The 26,031-nt window shown below is 47.9% G+C and overlaps 12 protein-coding genes across 12 annotated transcripts; 5 read left to right on the top strand and 7 right to left on the bottom strand.

Moving 5' to 3' along the window:
- Nucleotides 1-915: 915 nt before the first annotated feature.
- B0J16DRAFT_411486 (Peroxidase, family 2-domain-containing protein) lies at nt 916-2,024 on the top strand (the record flags this gene model as incomplete). The annotated part of the gene is made up of 4 exons (XM_046133240.1): nt 916-1,093; nt 1,146-1,389; nt 1,444-1,715; nt 1,771-2,024. 4 exons carry the CDS (start codon nt 916-918, stop codon nt 1,926-1,928), a joined length of 852 nt encoding a protein of 283 aa, XP_045986729.1. The 3' UTR covers nt 1,929-2,024.
- A 1,689-nt stretch (nt 2,025-3,713) lies between these two features.
- B0J16DRAFT_66264 (cutinase-domain-containing protein) lies at nt 3,714-4,923 on the top strand. Its single transcript, XM_046134246.1, has 3 exons — nt 3,714-4,288; nt 4,339-4,556; nt 4,610-4,923. Exons 1-3 carry the CDS (start codon nt 4,046-4,048, stop codon nt 4,884-4,886), a joined length of 738 nt encoding a protein of 245 aa, XP_045986728.1. The 5' UTR covers nt 3,714-4,045; the 3' UTR covers nt 4,887-4,923.
- Nucleotides 4,924-5,202: 279 nt separating this feature from the next.
- On the bottom strand, nt 5,203-7,125 carry B0J16DRAFT_262081 (fungal trichothecene efflux pump; the record flags this gene model as incomplete). The annotated part of the gene is made up of 4 exons (XM_046123296.1): nt 5,203-6,466; nt 6,519-6,643; nt 6,698-6,925; nt 6,982-7,125. 4 exons carry the CDS (start codon nt 7,123-7,125, stop codon nt 5,203-5,205), a joined length of 1,761 nt encoding a protein of 586 aa, XP_045986727.1.
- A 1,392-nt stretch (nt 7,126-8,517) lies between these two features.
- Nucleotides 8,518-10,406, bottom strand: B0J16DRAFT_394818 (cytochrome P450; the record flags this gene model as incomplete). The annotated part of the gene is made up of 3 exons (XM_046132158.1): nt 9,752-10,406; nt 8,992-9,701; nt 8,518-8,946 (listed from the first exon to the last, which is right to left on the bottom strand). Exons 1-3 carry the CDS (start codon nt 9,990-9,992, stop codon nt 8,518-8,520), a joined length of 1,380 nt encoding a protein of 459 aa, XP_045986726.1. The 5' UTR covers nt 9,993-10,406.
- Nucleotides 10,407-10,412: 6 nt separating this feature from the next.
- Nucleotides 10,413-11,928, bottom strand: B0J16DRAFT_411483 (ankyrin repeat-containing domain protein). The gene is made up of 3 exons (XM_046133239.1): nt 11,717-11,928; nt 10,709-11,666; nt 10,413-10,655 (listed from the first exon to the last, which is right to left on the bottom strand). The coding sequence occupies exons 1-3, from the start codon at nt 11,908-11,910 to the stop codon at nt 10,488-10,490; spliced, it is 1,320 nt and encodes a 439-aa protein (XP_045986725.1). The 5' UTR covers nt 11,911-11,928; the 3' UTR covers nt 10,413-10,487.
- A 187-nt stretch (nt 11,929-12,115) lies between these two features.
- On the bottom strand, nt 12,116-14,009 carry B0J16DRAFT_282675 (ergosterol biosynthesis ERG4/ERG24). The gene is made up of 3 exons (XM_046123975.1): nt 13,810-14,009; nt 13,450-13,757; nt 12,116-13,397 (listed from the first exon to the last, which is right to left on the bottom strand). Exons 1-3 carry the CDS (start codon nt 13,848-13,850, stop codon nt 12,301-12,303), a joined length of 1,446 nt encoding a protein of 481 aa, XP_045986724.1. The 5' UTR covers nt 13,851-14,009; the 3' UTR covers nt 12,116-12,300.
- A 171-nt stretch (nt 14,010-14,180) lies between these two features.
- B0J16DRAFT_300437 (RmlC-like cupin domain-containing protein) lies at nt 14,181-15,961 on the bottom strand. The gene is made up of 4 exons (XM_046124563.1): nt 15,501-15,961; nt 15,365-15,451; nt 14,494-15,315; nt 14,181-14,446 (listed from the first exon to the last, which is right to left on the bottom strand). Exons 1-4 carry the CDS (start codon nt 15,795-15,797, stop codon nt 14,225-14,227), a joined length of 1,428 nt encoding a protein of 475 aa, XP_045986723.1. The 5' UTR covers nt 15,798-15,961; the 3' UTR covers nt 14,181-14,224.
- A 217-nt stretch (nt 15,962-16,178) lies between these two features.
- On the bottom strand, nt 16,179-17,180 carry B0J16DRAFT_333780 (uncharacterized protein). The gene has a single exon (XM_046126879.1). The coding sequence runs from the start codon at nt 16,942-16,944 to the stop codon at nt 16,195-16,197; it is 750 nt and encodes a 249-aa protein (XP_045986722.1). The 5' UTR covers nt 16,945-17,180; the 3' UTR covers nt 16,179-16,194.
- Nucleotides 17,181-17,205: 25 nt separating this feature from the next.
- On the bottom strand, nt 17,206-17,949 carry B0J16DRAFT_282669 (heterokaryon incompatibility protein-domain-containing protein; the record flags this gene model as incomplete). Its single annotated transcript, XM_046123974.1, has 1 exon — nt 17,206-17,949. A coding segment is annotated over exon 1 (720 nt), but the record flags the coding sequence as incomplete, so codon positions are not given.
- A 987-nt stretch (nt 17,950-18,936) lies between these two features.
- On the top strand, nt 18,937-22,328 carry B0J16DRAFT_394807 (uncharacterized protein; the record flags this gene model as incomplete). Its single annotated transcript, XM_046132157.1, has 6 exons — nt 18,937-19,359; nt 19,429-20,985; nt 21,019-21,120; nt 21,165-21,506; nt 21,561-21,819; nt 21,961-22,328. The coding sequence occupies 6 exons, from the start codon at nt 18,937-18,939 to the stop codon at nt 22,326-22,328; spliced, it is 3,051 nt and encodes a 1,016-aa protein (XP_045986720.1).
- A 982-nt stretch (nt 22,329-23,310) lies between these two features.
- On the top strand, nt 23,311-24,800 carry B0J16DRAFT_300434 (SGNH hydrolase-type esterase domain-containing protein). The gene is made up of 3 exons (XM_046124562.1): nt 23,311-23,532; nt 23,580-24,124; nt 24,174-24,800. Exons 1-3 carry the CDS (start codon nt 23,392-23,394, stop codon nt 24,718-24,720), a joined length of 1,233 nt encoding a protein of 410 aa, XP_045986719.1. The 5' UTR covers nt 23,311-23,391; the 3' UTR covers nt 24,721-24,800.
- A 339-nt stretch (nt 24,801-25,139) lies between these two features.
- On the top strand, nt 25,140-25,874 carry B0J16DRAFT_411478 (uncharacterized protein; the record flags this gene model as incomplete). Its single annotated transcript, XM_046133238.1, has 1 exon — nt 25,140-25,874. One exon carries the CDS (start codon nt 25,140-25,142, stop codon nt 25,872-25,874), a length of 735 nt encoding a protein of 244 aa, XP_045986718.1.
- Nucleotides 25,875-26,031: the final 157 nt, after the last annotated feature.

Raw genomic sequence — 26,031 nt, 5'->3', positions numbered from 1 at the left:
CATGCTACTCCAAAAGTTCCCCATGGTCCGAGAGGCTTCTTCGAAGACCAATTCTTGACCTGGCGCAGGGACCAATAACAGATACCAAGACGGAAACATTCCAGATGAAACAAATGGGGTTGCAGATACACCCGACAATGAGGAAGACAAAAGATCTTCATCGGGCATCATTCCCGACACCAAGGCACCAGAGCTGAGAGAGACCTGCATGCAGAATGTCAAGTCCACCAAGCAAAATTCTCCGAGAGACAATAAACATCTTGATGCTCAAGATCTCATACTTGAACGGTTTCATGTGGTAGGTAACGCACCCAAACATTGTGATGTTAACATCCTCTGTGCAGATACAGCCTCGGTAGCTTCCCCCGAGCCTCGGCAGGATTCTATAAATTTAATTTATCGGCGTTTGATGGCTAGCTAGATCTGCTGATTAGAGTCTTTGATGCGAGCCTTGAAACAGCACAGGCTGAAACAAGTGGCCTCGGAATAGAGTGGAGTCATAAACAAAAGCAAAGACCCTTACCTCTTTTGGAAATTCTCGCGAAGGAGGTTCACCGAAGAAAAAGTGACGTGTGATCGACCAATAGCGTTCCTGTCATATCTAATCTTGTATATGCGAGGATGATCTAAGCACTCGGAAGTCGCTTTGATGTTTCGGATTACTGGGGTCTTGACTTCTTTTATTAAGGTTTTGCGTAGATAAGACGGAGTTGGGAGGTGAGGGTATGTCGAATGGAGGAATGACGTTGATGATGGCCAAGAGGATATAAAGTATCGATAGTACGCGACTCTTCTACTGGATTATCGCCGCATCGACAGGTTCGACAGTCTTTACTTCTCACCATATACCGCATTCTTTGCTCTAGCTCCACTCGCTTTGTTCTCTTCGATTGACATATTCTATTCCCATTCATTATGAAGTTCTCTACTTTCATCGCTGCCTCTTCCGCAGCTGCACCCGCCTTTGCTCTTCCCCAATTCCTCCCCGGCCTTGGTGGTGGTTCTCTTACCGGCGGAAGTGACCTTACTGGTGGCAGCAACACCAATGGCAATTGGACTCCTCAGGAGTGGATTGCCCCGGGTTCAACTGACTGTAAGTCTTCGCAATTGAACTCTACCAATCCTTTAATAACCCTTTACTTAAGCTCGTGGTCCTTGTCCCGGCCTTAACACGCTAGCCAATCATGGCTACCTCCCTCGCGATGGCAGGAACATCGACCTGAAGAAGCTCGCTGATGGTATGCTTAACGGCTTCAACATCGAAAAGAGCGATGCCGTCCTTCTTTTCACACAGGCTATCAGAACTAGCCCCAAGTACCCCATGACTCGTTCTTTTGATCTTGCAGACCTTGGTCGCCACAACATCCTTGAGCACGACATCTCCATCGCGTATGTTATCCTAAATCACTCGCTCTCTGAACAAATGCTTACCCTCAATCTCAGTCGCTCTGATGCTTACTTCGCCGACCCCAACCCCTTCAACCAGACAGTCTGGGAGGAGACCCTTCAATACTTCCCCGATGAGATGATCACCGTCGAGCAAGTCGCCAAGGCCCGAATGGGCCGTCTGGAAACTTCCAAGAAGACCAACCCTGAGCACTCACTGTCTGCACTGGCTAGTGGATTCTCATGGGGCGAGATGGCTTCCTTTTTCGAGATCATGGCTGATGGAACTACCGGCACGGTAAAGAAGGACTACATCGAGTACTGGTTCAGTATGTTGCACCCAACCTTTCATTACGAGAATGAGACTAATAACGAATTTTACAGAGAATGAGCGCATGCCTACCGAGATTGGATGGCAGCGACGTACCACTACTATGCGCGGTAGCGAGCGTATGGCGTTCAGCCGTAAGCTGATGGAGGCTGCTGGTGTTAGCCGTCGCGACCTGACCAGTGATGAGTACGGTCGTCCCATCAACCAGTAAAGAGACAGTACCAGAACGGGGAGGAATCTACTTTAGGATCAAGGGGGACTGTTATGACATGACCGTGGCTGAGGAAAGGTCACACGCTGTATTTAGAGGGGCTGGCTTCCCGTGTATATTACAGCCAATTTCTTTTTCTCAATATGATTTATGGACATTAAATTTGAATCTGTTGGAGAAGAATCGGAGTGCATTAACTAGTGAAGCAAGGGAGCCTTTTCTACAGTCCCCGCTCCTTCCTTGAGAGGAGGCAGAGGCGCTCGTCTGAAGAGATGGTCCCGGCATTTTATAACGGTTACAGTGCGATTAGTCTCAAATCCTTTTGGCCTTGTATTGATGAAATGTGTTCTTTACGAACGTTCAGGCCCGGAAGTCAAAACCCCAGAGCAGCAGTGACGGACACAGAAGCCATGCAGATTTAAGTGGTTTTTACAATCCCAGTACAGCACTAATACAGGCGGATATCAATTCCGATTTATAGCGATAAAGAATAAAAGAATAATTTGAATTTCACATCATAGAACAAAGTAGGATAGATAGCATTTGCCACCAAGCGAGGTCAGTGAACATGTGCTCCTGTTGTGCATTCGCTACTGTTCGTAGAACATACAGTGGACCCGAGCCTCATGTCTCTTCGTTGCCAAGAGAGACAACAAAGAACATACGCGACAGCATGCCTTCTTTTTGCATAAGCGAGACGGTGGGTCCCCAAGATAGAACACCACCATGCCGTAAACCAAAATTAAGGCAGTCATTTGAGCTCTGAGCAATTCGTCGGTACGGATAATGCTGCTCGTCTTGATAGGTGGGCAAACATTAACTGCGCCATCCACAAGATATGCAGAACTCTGAAACCGTTCCTCAAGGGTAATGACGAGTCAGATATTCTCGGTACGCTCGGAATTAACCCAATCGCAATTCTCCGATAAAAACAAACTTTGTCTTCTCGAAACGCCAACCAAGGAAACAGTCGATATCACGCATTCTTTCGGCTCGGAGCAAGCCGTGAAGACTTGACCGTTGAGATATCCGTGCACGTACAGCTGACCTGTCGATCCGCCCCTAGCATCAAAGGTGTAACGAAGCAATTGCCAGCGGCAGCGAACACAGATACTGAACCACTAAGGTGCTCCCCACAGCGCCACGTTACTCAATTCTGTCTGATATAAAACGTTAATTCTTGGCGTCTACATCATATTACTCTATCTGATGATTCTCATCAAGGTTAATACCTGAAATGGCCATTGAATGCCTCGGTTGTTTAGTGTTATAGTGGTTGTTTCAATGCGTCGTATTCTGTCCAATCCGCAATCAGTCTCATTGTGGATTCTCATCAGCAAACATCCATTGAGGCTGTTCTATCACAAATGACGAACAAAAATACCAACTGCACTACAACAATCGATCAAGCGAAGTAACCTTAGAATCCTTCGTCTTATCCTACTTTGAAAATAGTTGCGAAATTATACAAACCGAAAAAGTAAAAAAGTCAAGATGAAAAAAGAAAAAGAAACGCACAGAATCCTCCGCTTGTTTCAACAGACTAAGAAGAGCAACTAATCCCGAGGTCCACCACAGCTAGGACCTTAATTAAACATTACTCATAGCTGTCTGTGCATCAATCTCGGTAAAGCCATGCAAAGCCGTTTACTGACTCGGTCTGTCTCGCCATGACCTCTAAACAGATTAAACTCGATGGGTCTTGCTAACTCCCAGAATCTTATTTCCTAACCCTGTTTTTCCAGCCATGACATCTTATCGTTTCCGCCATGACCTTTGTTTCACCTAATCGCTAAGCACTTTAAACTCTGCATTGGTCTGTTTCTAGAATCTGCAGGCTGAGAATCAAGTTCTGACAGGTAACTTACTTGGCGTTGGGATGAAACAATGATGACCCTAGTAAAAGCCAAGAAAACAGTGACATTGTCTCCGAAGCCTTCCTCTGTGATACTGCGAATCTATAAGAGCCTCTCATCTCCCACAATAGAGGATCTTGTTCCTCATCCCAAACCATCACGGACACAGCTCAGACATTCTTTCTTTCAAAGCCTCTCTTTCTTTACAATACATTCTCTCGTTCTGCCCGGTGCAACACAATTCTTTTTTACATCCTCAATATGAAGTTCTCTCTTTTCTCTCTCATGGCCGGTGTTGCCAGCGCCCTTCCTGCTGGTGATGTCGAGGTCCGCCAGCTCGGCAGTGGCCTTGGAAGCGGTCTCGGTAGCGGTAGCGGTCTGGGCGGTGGCCTCAGCGGTGGCCTTGGTGGCTCCAGCACTCGCAATGATCTTGAGAACAGCAGTGGTGAATGCCCCAAGGCTATCTTCATCTTTGCCCGTGCCACTGGTGAGCCTGGCAACATGGTAAGTCTTTGCAAAACTCCATCTAGTTGACGATCTACTAACACACACAGGGCGCGTCCACTGGTCCCGCTGTGGCTAAGAAGCTCGAAGCCAAGTACGGAAAGGGCGGAGTTTGGGTCCAGGGTGTTGGTGGTCCTTACAAGGCCGATGTCGCTGGTAACCTCCGTCCCGATGGTTCCACCTCAGAGGCCATCAACGAGGCTGTCCGTCTGTACAACATGGCCCACGAGAAGTGTCCCGACACTCCCATCGTCACCGGTGGATACAGGTAAGAAAAAACCATCACTCTTATCATCAGCATGTTACTAACCCTTCAATTAGTCAAGGAACTGCTCTAGCTGCGGCTGCCGTCTCCAAGCTCGACGCCAAGGTCATGGATCAGGTCAAGGGCTGCGTCCTGTTCGGCTACACCAAGAACGCCCAGAACAAGAAGGGCATTCCCAACTACCCCGCTGACCGAACTGCTATCTACTGCAACACCGGTGATGCTGTCTGCACTGGAACTCTTATGATCACCGCAGCTCACTTCATGTACCAAAGAGATGCTGCTGGCCCTGCTCCTGAGTTCCTGATCTCCAAGATCGGCGGATCGGCCTAAGCGCTAGGTGCATCTTTCGCTTTTCCCTAGTTTATCTACGACGCAATGTTTCTTATGGCTGATTGGAGTGTGGGAGGTCTGGGCTCGTGGGTGACATGGATGTGCTGGGCTGGTGTTCGCTGGCGATGACTTCTAGTCCACTCGTTTGTACTTCCACTGAGTTATGCATTCTTATGAGCATCAATTTAAATATGAACGGAAATCTGTACGCATTGCCTGTTGTGACTCTAAGTTGAACAATGAAGAATTCAGTTGACCAAAATAATCAACAAGACTAACTCTCTGTTGGCTGGATCCAGTCGTAATACAATGACAACTAATCTACAACCTTGGCCACCATCTCAACCTCGTTCTTCTTTCCCAGAACTTCCTTCTCTTGATGAACAGCAACATGGTTATTAAGCAAGTGACTCGGATCGTGGATGAACGCCGCTGCCACCATAGCGACTACACCGAGCGGAATGGTAGACAAAAACACAGTCTTGAATGCCGTGGCATAAGTGTTCTTGAACGCAGCAGTAGTCGCCTGAAGAACAGGTTCGGTAAGGCCTGGCACCTTAGCCAAGGCGAAAGGTACACCAACTGCATTCTGAATCACCGCTGGGATCAGAGTTGGTAAGTCCTTCGCTGAGTATCCAGCGCCCATAGCAGCTCCAGCAATGTTCTTGGCGAGATTGCGGTTAGTAATCGATGTCACGATCGTGCTGAACATGGCATTGCCGAGAGATCCACCAGCGCTACGGAAAGTTCCCATAAGACCAGCCGAGACCCCGAGTTCTTCCTGTGGGACCAAAAGACCAGATGAGACGTAGGACAAAACTGTAAGCCAGGTAAAGCATGCTTGACCGAACATGGGCAATAGCATCCAACCAGTCTTGTTGTGAGGAATGACAGTTGCGTATGACGCCGTGAAAACAGTTTGAAGGAGAAGGGCGAACAGGAACTGGTATCGGATATGCTTGATCTTGTGCACAAGGGTAGGCATGATCCATCCTCCGATGATACCTGACATGTTCGCAGGAATGGAGATGTATCCGATCTCGACAAGATCGTTAGTGAACATGAACAGAGTACCCTGGTTGCCGAGTGTGACCATGGCCTGCCAGATCATACCACAGACGAAGAGAATAACAAGATACACCGTGAATTCTCTGTACATGCGAAAAAGCTTGCGTGGGAAAAGAGGCTTTTTCGGGATAGTAAAGTCGTAGATGAAAGCGCCGATGAAGACACAGGCACCGATAGAGATCGTAGACGCGACAAGTGCGGTAGATCTGTGAGCGGCACCAAGGAAGGTGACGCCAATGAGGAAGATGGTAAGACCAGTGGCGAAAAGGAGGAGTCCGACGTAGTCCAGTTCCTTAACCTGCTGCCAACGTGTCTTCTCGAAGTCATGCTGTGGACGAGATGGGGGGAAGTAGCAGATGAAAGTGCCGACCAGACAGATGGTTGCGTAAATGATGGTGATGTAGTAGCACCATCTCCAAGTTGCCTTGAGGTAGAGTTGAGTGGCGATGAGACCGCTGAGGGAACCCCAGGGGATACAGATACAGAACTCCGTCCATCCGATTCCGATACCTCTGGCCAAAGAATCAGATCCTGATAAGAAACGGAAAGCGGCGTGGTACATACCTGTATTTGTTTGGAAGAAGTTCACTAATGCCAGGATATGATACCATGATGACACCAGCGCCAAAGCCGACCAGCGTAGTTCCGGTGACAATGCGAAGTGTACTCTCAGCCAAAGCACAAACGATCTACCGCCGCGCATTAGCAAAATCCCATCCTGAAGTCCAACTTCTTGTACTTACCGCACCGATCAAGATAATAGTCTGGCCACTCAGCAACACCCATCTTCTCCCAAAAACATCACTCAAACCTCCAGCCACCGAGAACGAAACAGCAGCACCAATAGACCATCCACCAGGAATCCAAGCAATATTCTCCGTATCGCCCAAGGCCATGCCGATTTGTTGGATGATTTGGGTTGGCATGAGGAAGGCTGTTGCGATGGCGGGGATATAGGTCAGGCCCATGAACTGGAAACGGTCGTGTTAGTTGGAGTATGTATTATGGATGAGTATTTGGGACTTACAAAGACGGCTAGGATGGTGGACCAAGCGACTTTGGGCTCTTGTTCTTCGAAAATGGAATGTTCGGCATGGTTGATTGATGGTGACGGTTGGGAGTCGGACTTTTCGAGAGCCTGCTTTGTTTCGCTGGCCGACAGCGTTGACATCTCTTGGGGAGACGCCATGTTGACGAGCTGGAATTCCTATCGTAATATAGAATGATGAGTTGTTCTGGAGGACAAATGGCCGTGTTCAAGTTGAGTTCAAGGACAAAGCCAAGCCCAAGTTATATACCTAGCTCGACGACTCACGATCGGAAACTCGGAATATACCCCAGATAATTAAAACCCCTGATCCTCCTCCCCGCAAACCTAGATCTTCAATAACCAGCTTCAGCCCCGCATTCCAATCAAAACCTCGGTCACTATCTCAAAATCCAAAGTGTTCTCGAATCTTGCCGGCTTGCCGGGTCTGGGGTAAAAGATCGATCCAGACCCAATCGGGATACTGTACGCGCCGCTATAAGGCTGATCGCACGGGAATGTGGTACACAAACTTCCTAGCGCAGATGGATCTAGACTGAATTATTAAATGCATCTCGGTGTGTCGACACCGATTGGTGAGTTGGGCTTAAACGAGGATAGTGGCTGAAACGCCGCGAGGGGGAAGGCTTCTTCCGTTCGGTTCTTCGTCACGGCACTTGCTTGGCGTGGTAGCTTATCTGAAGTGTGAGATGTGATGTCATATAGTATGATATGCTTATCATTGAAGGGATACTACAACAGTGGACTCATGAGGTTTTACACAAAAGATAGAAATTCCCTAGAGATGGTAATTCGTACACGAAAATATTTCTGTGTTCTTTATAATGAGAACTTGTTAGCAACACCCCCCTTTGGGCACTTAGCACTTCTATGTAAGTTGGTCTCAATCAGGGCGATGAATCCATGTATTGACCTGATTTTTATAGTTACCATCTCTATTGCGATGGATAAATGAGAGGCAGGTCGGTTGTCGACTTTGTCGAAAGGGATAAATTAGTAGCCTACGCGAAGTAAGCCATGGGTCGAACCGAAGATGGCTCTGCAGTAGGCTGCTAAATTAGTACATGATTAATGGGAGCGGCACTTGTGGTTAACAAGCGGCCCCTACCAGCTGATACCTGAGGGGTGATCATGATAACCGCCTCGGTAGTTTTGTTCGGGATTCGACACGGTACGCAGGTCTCTTATCTTTACACCTGAGCTAGACAGAAGGTCAATACATAAGGTCACTTAATTTATCAGGTGTGTCTACTAGTTAAATATGGAGATTATCATTTAAGCCGCTGTCTGGGATATGATTGTCTATGAGATAGCAATGCGGACGGAGATAGAGCCCTTCTTGGTCTGGAGCACAATCAAGTCATGATCATACGTCAGATCTTCAATAGTAGTCTCATACAGGCGCGCGCGAGGGATAACGCGGAAAGCAAGAAGAGCCGCCATGATGTAGACTTCACAGTACGCAAGACTAGTAAGACTGTTAGTAGAGATCCCGGATATTAGGTCACGGACTACTCACTTCTCGCCAATACAGGCACGGCTTCCCTTTCCAAAGGATATCAAGAACTTCTGCAACTTATAGTTCGGCTTTCCATTTTCAAGCCACCTTTCAGGCAAAAAGTCGTCAGGGTTAGGGAAAAGCTCCCCGTTCCAGTGGTTGATCATGGACGTCATGCCGATGGGTGTACCTCTGGGGATGACCCACTCTATTTTACCGTCTTTGCTTCGGTAGACAAGATCTTCCTCACGGGCGATTCGAGCAGAACGGTGAGATACACCAGGCATGACGCGCAGAGCTTCGTGGATCACAGCCCAAAGGTAGGGACGTTGTTCTAGATCTGTCCATTTGAGGTTCTCAGGATCAATACCCTGAAGATCGGTCATGAGACGCTTGTAGATCTCCGGCTTATCGAGGAGGAAGTATGTGATGACAGTCAAAGTAGCCTACAAAGTTAGCATCGTCCACTGAAACCAAAGGACCCAACGTACAGCAGTGGTCTCAGTACCGGCAAGAAGAAAGTTAAAGCCTTCACCAGAAAGTCTGTACAAAGACTTCTCTGACTCAGGCAAGGTTTTGGACTCGACAACCTGCGCAAAAACCCTTCCACCATCAGGATTTCTCAGCGCAGCCTTGATATACCCCGGAATGACCACATTCATCTGGTTCATAACAGCCTTGATATCCTCACCGAGATAGTCGGACAAAAAAGGCAAGACCTGGGCCATCTTCCTCGCGAAAGCATTATGTCTCATCATATAAGCACTCTGGAAGAAGGATTTAACCCAAGTAGCCAGATTCGGCTCCCAACCTTCCTGCGCAATGAAACCCATACTCTCACCAAAAGCGTACTGAGAAATGATATCTGCGGTAAAACAATTGAAAGCTTCCTTTACATCAAAAGGCTCACCACCAGCGTAGCGAAGCATTTTGTCGACGGTCATCTGCGCAAAGTCTTGTACTTCTCCTTCGAGTTTGAGCATTTGGGAGCGGGAAAAGTATTTGGACAAAGCGCCTTTGCGCATGCGGTGGACTTCGTGGCTGACTGTTGAGAAACCGGTTACCGAGACAGGACCAGCGCCACCAGTGTTGAGTTGATGTTGCCATTTGTCGCGGACACGGCCAGGTCCGGCGTAGATCTCGTCGGTGAAGTAGGGGTCTGAGCAGTGAAGTTCATCCGGGTTGATTCTGACAATAGGGCCTTAATTTGTTAGTCAATTGATCAATACGGATAAAGAGACTTTAAAATACCATATTGCTCATGCATCTCACGAATGACCTTTCCATATCGTCCTACTCGCCACCAGTCATAGTAGGCTTCATAAGCATAACTCGCAGCGGCGATCTTAGGACCTGGAAAACGAGACAGAGGATGAAAAGGCGAGATATTGTACAGCGCAACAGAAACACGGTAGATAACCCAGATCCCAACAAGAGTAGCCGCGCTCTTGAAAGAGACAAGGCCCTTGACGTCAACTGTCTCCCAATCCATGATAAGCAAAAAGCCACAGTGAACAGCACAAAAAGAAACCCTAGTATAGAGCGGGCAGGACAGCTTATAACACCGAGGGAATGGACAGCTGATCCATTTTTAGGGTCTACATGTCGTAACGCTCTTATCATAGGATCGGCTTTAAATGGACGCTTCGAGGATATATCCCGATGAACCCCTGCGAACTTGTGGGTTTGTTCCCCGCCCATGAAGATTTTTCCAACCAGAACCGTGGATTTGGGATGACCGTTGACAACGCTCAGATCTGGGATTGGCTTGAGGGTTCTTTAGTGCTTATGGTGTTATGCTTAGCCTTCAAATATAGCGGTTCCTGCAACTCCTTTAGACAGAGGACCTGCATGAATAAGGATTTGACCGCTCACAATAGAGGAGACTCGGGAATACACAAATCATATTTCAGTCGTCATCGCCTAGCCTTCTTGACTCGGCGCTTTATTTGCTCAGACCGCATAGGTCCTATTGCCACACAGGATTTCAGATGTCAGGTTCATCGTCGCTAGATTCCTCTGACATTTCCGGCTCAACATGTTCCTCCATCGTATGCTCATGATCATGCATCCTTCTACTATGCCTGACGCACTTGAAACATAACATGAAATTCTCTGTGCAATCCACACAGATATAAAGCGGTCGTGGCGTAAGCTTAAATAACTTATCAGTAATAGCACAGAATCTAAGTCTCGTGTATGACTTACCGAATGGCAATTACTGCAACTATTATAGTGGTGATGCTCACCGGGTATTGTTTGATGAAAGTCTGGATCCCAAACCTGCTTAGTTCCGTCTTCGAGTGTTCGTTCTCTTTGATGCGCAGGCGGCTCTAGGCACTTCAACGCTTCAGCATCCATCCGAGCAAAGTTAGCCAACTTCAGCGCAGACCATTGCCCATCATAGCTAATAGGCCAAACGTCCGCTCCGTACGCCTTCACAAGGATTTCAATCTTTAACGCGTCCGACCGGGCATTCTTACACGCATACATAAGCGGCGTCCAGCCATCGTCGTCCTTCACATTGATATCATACCCTTCCGGAAGAAAATCAATAAATATCCCAATGAATTCCCAGTGACAGTGCATCGCTGCAAAGTGCAACGGAGTTCGACCGTAGTAGTCGGGTGGGAGTAGATCAACGCCCGCTTTGATCAAAAGTCCGATAGATCGGTTAGAAGCGCTGGGTACTGCGTGATGAGCAGCCCGTTTACCTTGGTAGTCAGAAACATTGACGTCGGCACCTTTCTGGATAAGGTAGTGAACTAGTCGCCGATCTGCAAGTTCGGTAGCGATGATGATAGGATACGTCCCAGACTGACTCCTCATGTTAACATCGACTCCAACCTCCTCGACGAGATAGCGACATATCGCATGACGATAGTTGGGAATGAAAACGTCACGAATGATGAAACATAACAAAGACTCTTGCTCCGGCTCCGGACCGGGCGCATCCGGATCCGCACCTGCTTCGATAACAAGCTTGAGTAACGGAAATATCTCGTGGATTTGATGATCTGAGCGTGCAACTGCCACATGCGCGAGATTTCCAAATGCTGGGTCATGAATGTCTGCTCGTGCGCCCGAGTTGACCAGGCGCTGCGCTTCTTGGATGTCTCCTAGTTTGATGGCAGCGGCCAATGGTGGCAAGCCCGTGACATCTCGACTTGTTGCAACTATTAGTCTAAGCCGCCTGATAATTGTAAGTGTGCATACTCAAATAACTCAGGTCGAGGTGACCAATATTGAGATATCCATGGGTGACGGTCCAATATTAGGTCTTTGGTCGTTGCCAGAGCAGGTGGATCTTCAAATATAAGGTCTAGTGCTTGTCGGTGTGCATCAACATCTTGCCGTGACTTGAAGATGAATTCACTATTTGCAGTACAAGCTTCATAAGGCAGTGACATTTTGATCTGAACTCAGAGTTTAGACTCTGGGAATATGTTTCGGGCTGTTGTCTTTGCTATATAGAATAGTGGTTGAGCTTCGCCTCAACTCAGCCTCAATTATGTGAGACCCGACCCGCTTCGAGTGGATTGCTTGAATCTGCCTGAGCGGCCTCATAAATTGACAGATGCAAATCTGGTTCTTAAGCTTGACAGACAGACATTACGAAACACATCTTTGGCTTGATTTAAAATTATGATTTGTGTAGAAAACGATCCAAGCTACAGTACAGCGATAAACACTCGACCGCCTTACTTCGCTCAAACAAAACTGCATCAGGCTCATATCAAACGCTGCTGGGACCATGTGCAAATCCAGTCACAGTTTTTCTCTAAACTCCCAACGGTTCCCTAGTAGACACCAGGAATAAGTCTCCATCGGACCGTCTTCTTGTACACCTCCCAATCCTCTCCATACTTCTCCGAACAAGCATAATCATCCCGTCCCTCACGATGAATAAGCAAGAATCCAAACCACGCAGAATACAGATACGTAAACAGCATTCCCCAAGGCGCAGCATCGCCAGGTGTGACCAACCGGCCATCAAGCATCTTCGCAACCTCTGCTCCAGCAATAGCCGTACCAGCAGGGAGGATAACATATCCAGCAGCCTTGGTAGGCAAGCAAAAGGGAAGAGACTGAATCCAGTCACCGAAGTAGTTGATGTGACGAGCCATACCCCACCAGCCGCTGGTGAGAAGCTTTGTGCCGCGCTTGGTTTGGATGTATGTCGCGTTAGCAAAGGCTGGGTTGTTGGGGTCTTTGCGGAATAGCGCCTTTTGGTTGTTGGACGAGCGGAAGATGTAGAGGCCGATGGCGAAGACTGTGCCAATAGCTCCAACGCCATAAGGACCCAGATGGACGGGATAAACTGAGAGGTAGCGACATTGTGTAGAGTAAAGGAAAGGAACCCAGACAATGTCACCCCAGGTAAGCATAAAGCCCAGTCCATCGGTAGTGATATCCATCATTCCCAAAAGTCCAGCCTCAGAATACTGACCCTCGAGAACGTAATAAGCCTGAATCAACGCAATGACAAGAATACTGTCCGAGACAAAGCCATAAGTACGATACTGCTTGGCAATGAACGAGCAGTTCAGCAAGATCCAGCCAGTAAGACCAGGTCTCATTTCCAACCAAGCTTTGATGTCAATCTCGCCAAAGATGGGGAGAGTGATACGAGGGTTGAGCTCACGTCCGATGAAGAAATCGTAGATCATACGGCCTGTGTGGCCGCCGACTGCAAGCTCACGAAGTTCAGGGTTGTTGGGTTTGACACTGAAGCTGCGGATGTAGACCCAGATAGAGATTATGTAGGTTAGGACGGTGCTTGTTGTGAGAAGTTGGATGTAGTGGTCGGTGATCCATGTCCAGACTGGGAAGTCAGCGCCGTACATGTAGGTTCCGATGGCGCAACCAGCCAATTGGACGACGGTAGCGGAAAACGCTGCAATTGCATCAGTCATATGCCTTCAATCTAACATAAAAAGACGGCTTACCATTAAATCGATACTCGAGAGGCTTTCCAGATTCGCGCAACTTTGTACCAAGAGCAATTTGAGCAGGCATGATGCGGTAGAGTACAAGACTCAGAAAGTAATAGGCGAAAAGCCAACCAGTGACTTCCCAGCTCATGAATCCCGCAAGACCCTCCTCAGGCCATGGAATCTGAGACTTGAGCTTCGCCCAGCTTAGAGTCTTGGGATCAAGAAGAGCGGGTGCGGGACATCCTGATACGTCATTGCAGCCTAGATAAAGGACTTGCATAAGAACCGGAAGACCGAAAACGATACCGGTGGCGCCGAGACTATGGTTGTTAGTATGGATTGACCATGAGATGGGATGATAGAGGGTCTTACGGGCCACCGAATTCATAGCGGGGAGACTCAGGAACCTTCATGACTGTCCAGTTTACGATTGAGGAGAGTGCGGAGTCAAGTGCAATATTCCCTGATCGAGAGCGAAACCAAGATATTTAATGATGGTAGCTGGTGTATGTGCTTATCGACCCATTCTCATCCCAACGGAACAGTTTGGTCCGGCCCACAGTGAAAGGAGGACAAAGACGTTCCATTGTTTACCCCGTATCCACGCCCCTTTAGCGCTTTGTTGAACGCGAAATAGATTGGTAATGATTGGATGCATCTACTGTAAGGTGGAGACTCATTTCGGCCAAACACGAATACGACGGACCCGAGGAATCCGCGCGTTGAGGTAAGGCTGCTTATCGATACGGATAAGATAATGATAATTCATGCTATCGATTCATATTTCCTAGTTCTTACTCTTGCTCAAGATTTCCTTGACCTCATCCATATGAGATGAGAAGTTGTCAACCAAGTTATCCCACATCTTAGGCTCATGCTCATGCTTCTTATCGCTGTTCCATGCCCAATCGGTAATGGTCAATTGTCTGCAGCTCTCAAACATGAAAGCCACAGCGCCCTTGGAGATCTGCATCTCAGGAGGGGGTTGAGCTGAAGCAGTCTTGAATTCCTACAAAATGTTAGAACGCTCATAATAAAAGTAAGAACGACACTTACCTCGTATGCGACTCCGTGAGGAACCCAGCCACACTCAAAAGAAATACCTCCAGGCTGGAACTCATCAGACCGTCCAGCATACTCTCCATAGATCAAACCCATCAACTCTGAAGCCGCATTACGATGATAGTATGGTGGGCGGTACGTATGAGACGCAACATCCCACCTAGGCGAGAAGATTAAAAAGTCCGCCAAAGGAGCATTCTCATCTCTGCTCTTGGCAGTAAGGACACAAAAGATTGAAGGATCAATATGATCAACAGAGATAGATCCCACGTTGACAAACTTGGTAAGATCGTACTTGTAAGGAACGTAGTTTCCATGCCAAGCGATAACATCGAATGGACAATGGTTCTGCGTACTCTTGAAGAACTTGCCTCCAAGCTTGTACACGATCTCCCAAGGATCATCACGAGTGACATTGTATCGCGCCTTGGGATACATGAAGTCTCTCGCATTAGCAAGACCATTAGATCCTAGAGGTCCTAGTTCAGGAAGTTCGTAGTGCGAACCCCAAATCTCAAGGATGTAGCCTCTTGTGGGCCCTTCGACGTTGACCTTGAAGCGTTGGCCACGCTGGATGACACAGATCTCTCCAGGCTGGACGTAGAGGTTTCCGAATTCGGTTTGGATGTCCAGGGCGCCTTGTTGAGCAATAATGAGGAAGTCACCATCTGAGTTGACGAAGGCGCGCTTCTCCATGCTTTTGGTGGCCGAGAAGATGTGAGTTGCTAGACCTTCGCGGAGAGTTGGGTCACCAGAACCTGCAATTGTTCGGAGGCCGGAAACGAAGTCTGTTCCTTCCGAGATTTCGAAGGGGAGCTATAAGGTTAGACTGATGAGTAAGTAAGGGATTTAGCTGTTGACTTACCCATGCTAGCTGCGTAGGAGAGATTCTGACTTCAGGGTTCAAAGGCAAAAAGCAGCTCTCTGTTCCTTCAATCTTGGGCATATCGGTCTGTCTGACATCAGCATAACCACCACCAAGTCTCACCATATTAACTTACAAAGCCCTGATGAGCAACAGCAGGTCTTGAACGATAAAGCCACGAATTTCTGTTCGCATTTCTCGAAGCTCCAAAAGAATCAGACATTTGTTCCGCATAAAGCCCAAACCTCACAACCCGTGGGTTATTCTGGCCTCTGGGGATAGTCCCGGGGACAGCCTCCGACTCATGATGGTTGTTGAAGCCGTTTAGATACTCATACGGGTCATTATCCCTTGTCGCGAAAGAGGGAATTGATCCATCCTTTTGGGTCTCTGCCCAGTGGAAGATGTTTCGGTAGTCTGTTTTCTGCGCCATGATTAATTACGCCTACATTAAGCAAAAGCAAGTGAGAAAAGAAACAGTAAGTCAAAACCAAGAATCGCTAAGGTTATCAACTCCTCATATACCAAACTCTTTGCCAAGCTTCCCCGCTCTTAGGAAGTTTTGTCGGCAATTGATGGGGCTTTTCAGCGCTGTTTTAGTGGTTGGAGTGCTGGACGCGAGAGGGGAAGAGACCAGGGACCCACGATCGACGATGATGATTATGCTGACCATTTTATCAGTCAGAAAATATGTGGAGATGATAGAGGTTATAACCGTGGGTAAAATATTAGTAAAGTATTATATTGCATATGTTACCATGAGATGGCCGAGGTGTATGTCTTGACTAGGCAGGTTAATTGAAGTCTATGGTATATTTATATTCAGCTCTCTAACTAAATTCTTCTGAAGAGTATTGTATGTGCCGGTAACCCATTAGCGATTCAACACTAAATATTTCAATGCTAAAAATATAGGAGACCAAGATTGCAGGAAGAAAGATTATCAAGATTGCTAGCATCACCTTTTCCCTCACAGGGGCTTTAGGTTGTGCCCTCATGTTGATAATAAAAGTGCAATGACCATTCACCACCGTGCTTACAATTGACAGGTCTAGACGGGTTGTCGAGACAGTTTGGCTGCCAGTCTGATTCTCACTTGAAGAGGCTCCCCACGGTGATGGACTCCAGCGCTGAATAGACATAGAAGAGTTCTTGTTTGCCCGTACATGTTTCTCAATCTGTTCTTTGACTAGACCCATCTGTCCACTAACAGCCGCTTCGTACAGCGAACCAGCGTCAATCTTAGCCCATGGAAGACCATTTTCAGTCATACCGAAAGCAACAACGAAGTTCATAGATGGGCTAATGTCGTGCCAATCACTTCGGAAGAAGTGAAATGCTGTAAATGACTTGTTGCCCTCCCGCATGTATGATTGTGTATCGTGATCCCACCAGGTAGATGGACTGGTGGATTCGTATTGCCAGTACTCGGTATTCAAAGAGAATTCGAAGAGGAAGGCACGCTCCAAAGACGTTTCGAGCTCCCGCTTGGTGGCTACAGAGATACTTGGGCTAAGATATCTCTGCTCCGTTCGTCCTTTGCTGGCATTCGTAATGCTGGCCAACTCGTGAGGTCGCATTCTGGCGTAGGTCCTACCCCCATATGCTTTCAAGTAGATACCAATGATGTCATTGCCTTTCTTGGAATGATTTAGGGGGAGGACTATGACTCCGTCACTGCTATACTGCACTCCAGTCTCAATTCGGATGCCCTTGTTGGTGATTGCATACTCAGGAGTATCGAGCGCCCCTCGCGCCTGTCGATAAAGCGATCCATGTACAAACACCTCAGGTCCAGGCGCCAAAACCCCGCTATACTTGTCATCAACAGACAATGATTGCCATATAAAGATGCTCATATCGTTTGTCTGGCGTATAATCTTCTTTTGTAGTCGGTAAAAGGCATGCTTGCGACCTTCTCCATAAATAAACGACATCCTGACGTCAAATATACCAATAAGACAATACGCGATGTCCTCGGGTCGGGTAGTTTCACGAGACGCCGCCCATGACATTTTGTGGGAAACAGGAATTTTTGACAAAAGGCTTTTATCTCGAAGGATCTCTTGACTGATTCCTGAGGCTTCGCTGATCAACTCTGAGAGATCATGCTTGATACCCCGCTGTCGCCAATCCCTGTCGAAGAAGATCAACTCATCAGGTGCCAATAACTCCTGCAATGTCCATCCTCGCGAGAACCACCTTGACCCTTTGAGCTTATCGATAGGCGCGTCTGGGGCAAGGTCCTGGATGTACACGTAACATTCTCCCGCAGCGGCATACCACTCAAACATGGAATTGATAGCTTCTGCAAGCTCAACGCTGTTGGTCTTATCGATACAACACGAATCTACCCAGACGTAATCGAAGCCTCTGCTTTTCGCGAGGGCACATGTCTGAAGAATTTTCTGGCCTCCGAGCTTTTGTTTGTAGTTTGTGCCGCGAAAACCCTGAAAAGTAACTTCATCCTTGCCCCATGTATGTGAAAGGATCGCGAAGGGAGGTCGATCTAGGCCGATGAACTCTTTTAAGGTTAGAGTATGGGTATTAATGAGCCACATAATGTCTTATGGGCAGGATACTTCTTATCAAAATGAACGGGACATGGAGAGAATTGATTTATATGTAAAGATGACAGAAATTTGTGCGGGGTTATCGAGCATCTTATCTTTACTACTGAGTGAGCCTTGTGCGGCTGAGGTTGCAACGCCAAGTGCAATGGATGATGTGAGAGTGCGCAAACGCGCATGGAAAATAACGCTAGAAGTTTGAGATATGGTTCCAACAACCAAAGATATGTAAGACCAAGCTTTTTACCATATCTCACTAGGCTCTCAAGATTTCAAGATGTGCACAGCCTGGATTTGTAAAAAGCTGTAAAAGCTGCAGAGGAGCTTGGGTGTGAAGCCAACCCATGGATGATTGGCGATCATGCACCTCGTTAATAGCTATACCAAGAGTAAACTACAAAGAGCTCTACTTCTAGCTTCTTAGTGGACATTGCGGCTGTGCTTCAGATTTGAAAAATTATTCTTGATGCGAGAGTGTAAGGTAAACGTAACGCGGTAGTATTTCGCCTCCCGATGCAAAAAGAGGGGAAATCCTGTGCATGACGACACGCATTAACTTACTCCCGGCATCCAAAACTTTAGTCAGCACACCCTACATTTCCAACAATCGAGAGGTTGGCGTGGGCTAAGATTGCAGTGCAAGTCTCACACGCTGCTCCTGCGCTACTCCTGAGCTATAAGCGTTCCAAAGTACTAGGGACGCATTGTATGACGATTCAATAACGAACGGAGCCATCAACCACTCCCTTGTATAAGCTGAAACTTAAGCTAAAGAGAACATTCACTGTCCCGATTCAGGCACTTACACTTGCACATAAGAACTTAGTAAAGATGGCTCCAATCGTGCCGCAATGTTAGGTAAGACCAGTAACTCACGCTCGAATAATTAAATGGACTGACAGTAACTCGTATGGGCTCTTAGAGCTCCTAATAAGCAGCGTTGTACGGCAGAAGCTACTCATGCTAACGAGCTCTTCTGTTATTTGCATTCACGACAAGCACATGGCTTGTACTTCGGATATAAAAGAAGCACAGCTTGATTATCTAGACAACCATCCTCCAGCTTATCTCGCTGAGCAGAACATCCCCCTTGCCAACGATGACTTCGGTGACATCACAGACAAAAAACCCATTGAGGAAGTCCTCACTCATCTTCTCACAAAATATCAGACTCTCAGCCGTGTGATTGAAGCCCGCAAACAACACCATATGCGCTTCTACTCTATCTCTTACGACTACGGCCACCAAGCCTACATTGACAAACTCATCAGCACACGACACATCGTCCTGCGCGCTCTTGAGCGTGCGCAAAAGCGTTTCATGGCTATCCACTATGAGAACGAGCAGTGGTACTCGTGGGTGAAGAATGCGCAGGATGAGGAGGAGGAGAGTCGTGATAAGGAGCAGAAGAAGATCAGGCAGGAAGTCCAGTTGTTCCAGAGACATATGAAGCAGCTTGAGGCGAGGTTGGAGTATATGAGGAAGAAGGAGTAGCAAAAGATCCAGGATGCGTTCCTGGATAAGGCGTATAAGGAGAGAATGGCACAGAGTGAAGACGATGATGAGGCATGGGATCCTATTGAGGGCATGGAGTATGACAAGAGGAATCAGTACATCGATCTGATTAAGCATTTTTTCTGGATGCCGATCGATATCAAGGAACCAACCTCGACTGCTGAGGCATCATCGGAGACACCCGCAGAAGCATCCTCTTCTGCAACCCCTTCGGAGCCCAAGGCTCCAGCCCCTGCTGCTGCGGCAAAAACGCTGAAGAAGAAGAAGAAGAAGAAAGGGAAGGCCAAGAGCAATGCCAACAAGGCTCCCGATTTCGAGGACTCATTGGTTGGCCAGCTGAAACTCCTAGCTATGCACCACAGAGCTGAGGAAGCCGAACAAACGGAGCTGCAAGAGCCGGACAAGAACAACATCGAGACGGAAGAGGAAATGAGAAAGCGATTGAGTGAAGGTGTCAAGAAAAACCTCGACAACCTGTCTGGTATGCAAATCGTCGGTACCCTCGAGAATCCTCATGAGACGTGGGATAAGACTGCACCTCTGCCTCAGGATGAGATCGACTCTCTCATCCGTGATATTCGAGAGATCAAGCTGTTCCTCTTCTGTCGCCTTGTTCTCTCGCAAGTTTCTCTTCTCCCTGCTGCTCTTCGAGCAAACAGTGTGCAGGAATTCCTGAATGATTCCACCATCGCTGAGGCAGACCTGCGAGATCTCTGTCTCAAGGTCGCGGAACCTACTCTTCAGAACATCAGAGACGCATGCGCCGATTTCGCTCGCGGCGATAAACCTGATGAGAGAATTCTTATCGAGGATGATGATGACGACGATGACGAGACTATGGCGGATATCATGAGAGCAGACAGGCGGTATCATCATCTTCATACCGACGACTGGTTTACGGATCGAGTTTCACGCTACGGCGACAAGAAGAAGAGGAAGTACAAGAAGTCGAAGTCGAAGTCCAAATCCAAATCCAAGGTCACAATCTGTGGAAAGAGTATTTGGGACCATGCCAGCGAAAATGCCATGTCGAGAGATGGGTGGCTTCAGTTCTCCATTATGGCGAAGGACTGCGATATCAAACATGCGATCCAACTCTGCAGAAACTGGAACGAGTTTTCAGATTTGAACTTGTTGAGTATCTGGCACTACTTTCCTGCGTCGAACTGGACTGCTTGGGGTATGGAACGTTTCATGCAACAGCTTCAACAGCTCGGCTTCTTCCCTTACTTCACCGACTTTGGAGCCGAGTCCCGCACACACCATGATCAAGTCGGTGGCCGCAGCACTCAGCGTCGTGCACACAGCATGATTGAGGCGAGGAATATTATCGTGGGAAACATGAAGCGGAATGATCCTGTTACCAGGCGCTTTATTCAGTATCTTCTCATGCGAGCGGGTGAAGTGCTTGTTATGGTGAGGGATGGTAAGGCCGGTCGTGTCATTACTGCACCGCCAAAGGATGAGCTCTGGACCCTGAGACGCAAGCAGGGCCTTGGTAGGGCATCCAAGAACGACTGGGAGGATCTTTTGTCCGTCGGACCTGAATTCATGAAGTAAACTGATGAGCTCCGTGAATGGCGTTTTGGATTCACGGATTACTACGATGTCTTTATCTGGGACTTTGTGCCGGGACAATCACACGTGGATATGTACAACACCGTCCTCCTTGTACGTTCCAACCCTCATATACGCCAATTCAACCGACAATTTAGGAACTTCGCAATGCCTTGCGCATCAGACAACCCCAGGACATGTACAAACACACGGAACCTCTGCTCCGCAGCCTCCACCGCGACGAGGAAACAGGCTATACCCGTGACATCAAGCCTGGTGAGAACGTACGGAGCCTCTGGGACACTGTCTCTCATGAAGCATCCTCGTTCAAACTCTTCGACATATGTGACAAGAACATCACAACCAGAGAGGACTCCGAGATAGACTCCTCATCGTATCTGTTTTACAACAAAGCCAATGAACTCGAAGACGCAATTCTCTTCCCTGATGAACTCACTTCTAACAAGACGAGCGTTGCTTTCCGCGAGATCAGGAATGGAGTAGCTGATATCGAGAGTGGTGTCTTACCTAGCAATGCAAGGAACATGGCCAAGGGCCTTGATGCTATTAACGCAGGCAAAGATCCGTACAAGGCCTTGCGCGAGGCGAAGGATCATGAGGAGATCACTATTTGGGGAGTGCCGCATATTTGGCAGACCGGTCTCGTGGCGGCGAGGAAGGAGAAGCCAGATGCTGCGCAGAAGGCGTTGCTCGAGAAGACGGGATTGATGAGGTCGCACAAGAGTTCGAATTTTGACAAGAGGATGGACTCTTCTGATCCAATGGAAAACATGGAGAGAGATCGCACGTTCAGTAAGTCTCCCGTTCTTTATGCTATTTCGATGCTAACAACCATTAGGCTTTAAAGAATCTCTACATGCTGGTGATCTTGAACCAGGATACAAGGAGAAATGCGCTATGTTGTAAGACCGCCTCAGCGCAATGCTTCAACAGACACATGTGGAGCAACCGCTTGGGTCTGGCACATCGCTTCTATCCTTGACTGGCTCGAGCTCCGCGCCGACTACCATCCCTTTGACTACTCGCATGATCCCCAAGCTCCCTGGCCCAATAGTTTCATCGTGCAAGACATGGTACAAGCTTTCGCCACGATGCCCATGTTCTTCCCCGAGTTGGAAGTCACAAACCTTGTCACCATGTTTGTCAACTCGGACTCGTGCGAGGAATTCCGCAAGAGCAGGATATTCGACGTCAAGGAACGAAGCAAGGTCAGGCCTAATCGTCGCACCAGAACGAGTTACAAGTTCCGACCGAAGGAATTTTGGAAGGAGTTTTATGACAAGGATACAGACCGTTTCTGAGCTGAAGTGTATCCCATGGAATGGAGTCTTACCGTCAGGCCCATTGTCGCTGAACGTATGTTGCCCTATATCTTATCCAGAGCTTTACTAACCGGTTATAGTGTACAAAGCTGGTGTGATAGGTCCGGCCAACCTTCAATCTGATTCCCAGGTTGTCAGTGGCATGGCAACAGCCAACAAGGAACCCCATCGCCCTGACAAACTCGATCTGTTTGTCAACTACGAAGATCATTACGGAAACTTCAAGCAAAACTTCCCACCAGCCTACGTCCCACCCTCATCATGGCCGCATGTCCTTCCCCGCGCAAAATCCTTCGCTGCCAAACACCCTGACGCTCGTTTTGCATTGCTTCGTCTCTGGTCGACACCGCACTACTATCCTCTCATGGTAGGCCCCATGAACCGCGGAATGACAAGTTTCCTCGACAGCATGAATCGCTCATGGGAGTTTAAATTCGTGCCAAAGGATATGCCTGGTAGTGGATTCAGCATCCATCATAGCACGGAGTTACGATTGAACATTCTCAAAAAAGAAGTTTGGGGACAAGGTTATGAATCGTGGTGATCTGATTTTGGTCATGGGTGAAGATGAGGAGGATTTGTTCAAGTTTTGTACGGCGGTCACGTTTGCTCTTCAAACGAAGCCTTGGTTGAGGGAGGTTGATCTCTGGAAGAGTTTTATCAATGTCGATATGGAGTTTCTTGAGGGATTGGATGAGCATTGGCTTGAGTAGACAGCCTGGAATAGCTCAATCGGACTAGATTCTGGATAATATGAATATCTTCCATTGCATGATGTTAATACGAGATGCTGGTTCTCATGTGGGGTCGGCTGTTAACACGATACAGGGGTTCCAGGCCAAACCCCATTCGGCATTTCGGAAGCAAAAGGTCCATCAATTGGAAGAAGTCACTGTCGGCAAAAGTGGTTTCAGACGACGATCTCCACGATTTAGCCTAATGGGCCCATTCATCCCGTCATCTAAACACCATGGACGGATATATAAAAGATCGTCGTCCCATGTTTGAGTTTTCGTATACCAATCCCCACAAACTATAAAAAATGGTTGGTGTCAAAGCTCTCATTGTAGCCTGTCTGGCTTTCACCAGCAGTGCTGCACCTCAGGATAAGAAGCATTGGGTTGGAACATGGGCTTCTATGCCTCAAGAGGTTGAGCCTCATAATCTTGCTCCCGCTCCATTTGTAAGTCATGTCATCAATGAGACCAATCCATACTAACATAAACTCAGGGAGGACCAGATCTTGCTGCTCAATTCTTGAATACTACTCTCCGTCAGACATTCCGCACGTCTATCGGCACAGACAGGATCCGTATCCGGTTCTCCAACATTTTCGGCAAAACCCCTCTGCCCATCACTGCGGCATCAATTGCTCTTCCCGTTAACGGAAAAGCCGGTGTCGGGGAGATTGACACCAAGACGCTCAAGAGCCTCAAGTTCAAGGGCAAGAAATCCGTTTCCGTACCTGCTGGAGAGATCGCCTACTCCGACCCTATCGACTTCAAGCTCAAGCCTCTATCCAACCTTGCTCTCTCCGTCTACACAGAGAAGGGTCAGGCTGGAGCTATCATTACTGGTCATCCTGGTAGCAGAACTACTTCGTGGATGCAGAAGGGTAACCATGTGAATGCTGCTTCTGTGTCGGAGGGAAGCACTAAGCATTGGTATTTCGCTAATGGCGTTGATTCATGGGCGCCCCAGGATCATTTCGCCGTTGTCCTGCTGGGTGATAGTATCACTGATGGACGAGGCAGCACCGATGACACGAATGATCGGTGAGTAACCTCACATGATGTTGATGAAATGATTGCTAAGCGAATGTAGATGGTCTGATGCCCTTGCCGAGCATCTTCAAGCCTCAGGAATGAAGAACGTAGCCGTCAACAACATGGCCGCTGGTGGCAACGCCATTCTTCAAGGCGGTCTCGGTCCTCCTCTTCTCCAACGCTACAAGCGCGACGCCCTCGAGCAACCCGGCGCCAAGTTCGTCGTCATCTTCGAAGGCGTAAACGATGTCGGTCCATCTGCCACCGACGCCTCCACCCAGCAGAAGATCAAAACCGGTCTCATGGCAGCGTACAAGCAAATCGCTGGCGATATCAAGAAGGCCGGCATGACCAGCATCGGAGCTACTATCACCCAGATGCTTGGAAACCAGTACTATGCACCTGAGCGGGAGGTGACGAGGGTTGCTATCAACGAGTTCATTCTGAACAATGGTACTTTTGACCATACTGTTGACTTTGCTAGCTTGATTGGCGAAGGAGATAAGTTGTTGGCCAAGTTTGACTCTGGGGATGGTCTGCATCCTAACCCTGCTGCTTACAAGGAGATGGGAACCAAGTTCCCAATCAAGTACTTCAAGAAGTAGAGTGTGGTCATGAGCCTCCGAGGGTGAGGCGGCCATTTCACTTCAACTAAGTTTATAGTTTCGAATGTAAATACAACTTTCTTCCCAGCTTTGAATAAAAGTGTCCGGGCGCAGTACCCGGCATGTGACGCAGCCATGTCGATCATCTGTATGGACGGTACGGATGTCCGTATTACGGAGACTTTTGATGTGTACTAGAAGGATTCAATGCGACCATTCCACAATCCTAACATATACTAGCTTATCGATAGAAGGGTCTGGTCGCACATCAATCCTTCGTTCCGCAATCCTACCGGGCACTTTCAGCGAAAACTCTCCGCTTACAGAAAGCTTCCAATTTTCGCTATAAAGCTCCACACATATCCTTGATGAAGGATGAATATCTAATTCCTTTCTATTCAATCAACACTGCTATCCCAATGGAACCCCCTCTTGAACTATTCGTCCTCTCATGGGGTGTCTACCCCCGTCGAGTCCTAACCTACCTCTCCGAAAAGAACCTCCTCAACTCTCCCCTCATAAAAATATCCGAAAGTACGGCCTCTGAAACCGGTGAGCTTTCTGCTCCTCGCAAACCAAAGGGCTCCGTCCCCGTTTTGCTCCTTCCCGATGGATCTTTCATCAAGCAATCCATTGCGATTATGCTGTACTTTGAAGACATCTGCGACCATCCTGAAGAACCCTGGCAAGTTGAACTTTCGAAGCAGGCCAAGGGCAGTATGTTGGGTGAGACTGCGGCAGAGAAGGCAAGAGTGAGAGATATGTTATGTCTTGCGGATGAAATCACGAGTCAATTCGTTTTGGCGTGTCATAAAGGCACAGCGTTGTTTGTACCGATTGAAACGACAAATGCCACTGCGTCGAAGCTCATATTGGAGTATTGCTACAAGAACTTGAAGCTTTTGGCAAAGTACTACGATAATGATTCCCGATTCGATGGTAGCGATGGGAAGGTCAATGTTGCGGATTGTGTGCTTCAGGCGGTTTTGTATTTTGGGAAGGATGTATATGGTTTGGATCTTGTGGTTGATCCTGAGTTGGCCAGTTTGAGGGCATTCTATGAATGGATGGAGAAGAGGGACAGTGTCAAGGTGGAATTGCCATGCCCTGAGTGGATTCAGCAGTTGGCTAGTCAGTGGCTTCCTGTTGAGTGAGGAAGTTTATCAAGGTTTGAGGGATCCTGGATAAACTGTGTTGGTGGTTGAAGTTTATAGATTTCTGTTCAGATGGACGGAGACTATCACTTCTGTACACGATCTGGTTAAGCTTTTTATCGACGAATTATATTTTTGAAGCATCATGACTCCAATG

Source organism: Fusarium flagelliforme, assembly GCF_020744385.1.
Source record: "Fusarium flagelliforme strain FIESC 12 MPI-CAGE-AA-0113 chromosome Unknown B0J16scaffold_2, whole genome shotgun sequence".
NCBI lineage: Eukaryota > Fungi > Ascomycota > Sordariomycetes > Hypocreales > Nectriaceae > Fusarium > Fusarium flagelliforme.
Note: the sequence above shows the minus strand (reverse complement) of the source record. Positions and strands in the feature narration are given on the sequence as shown.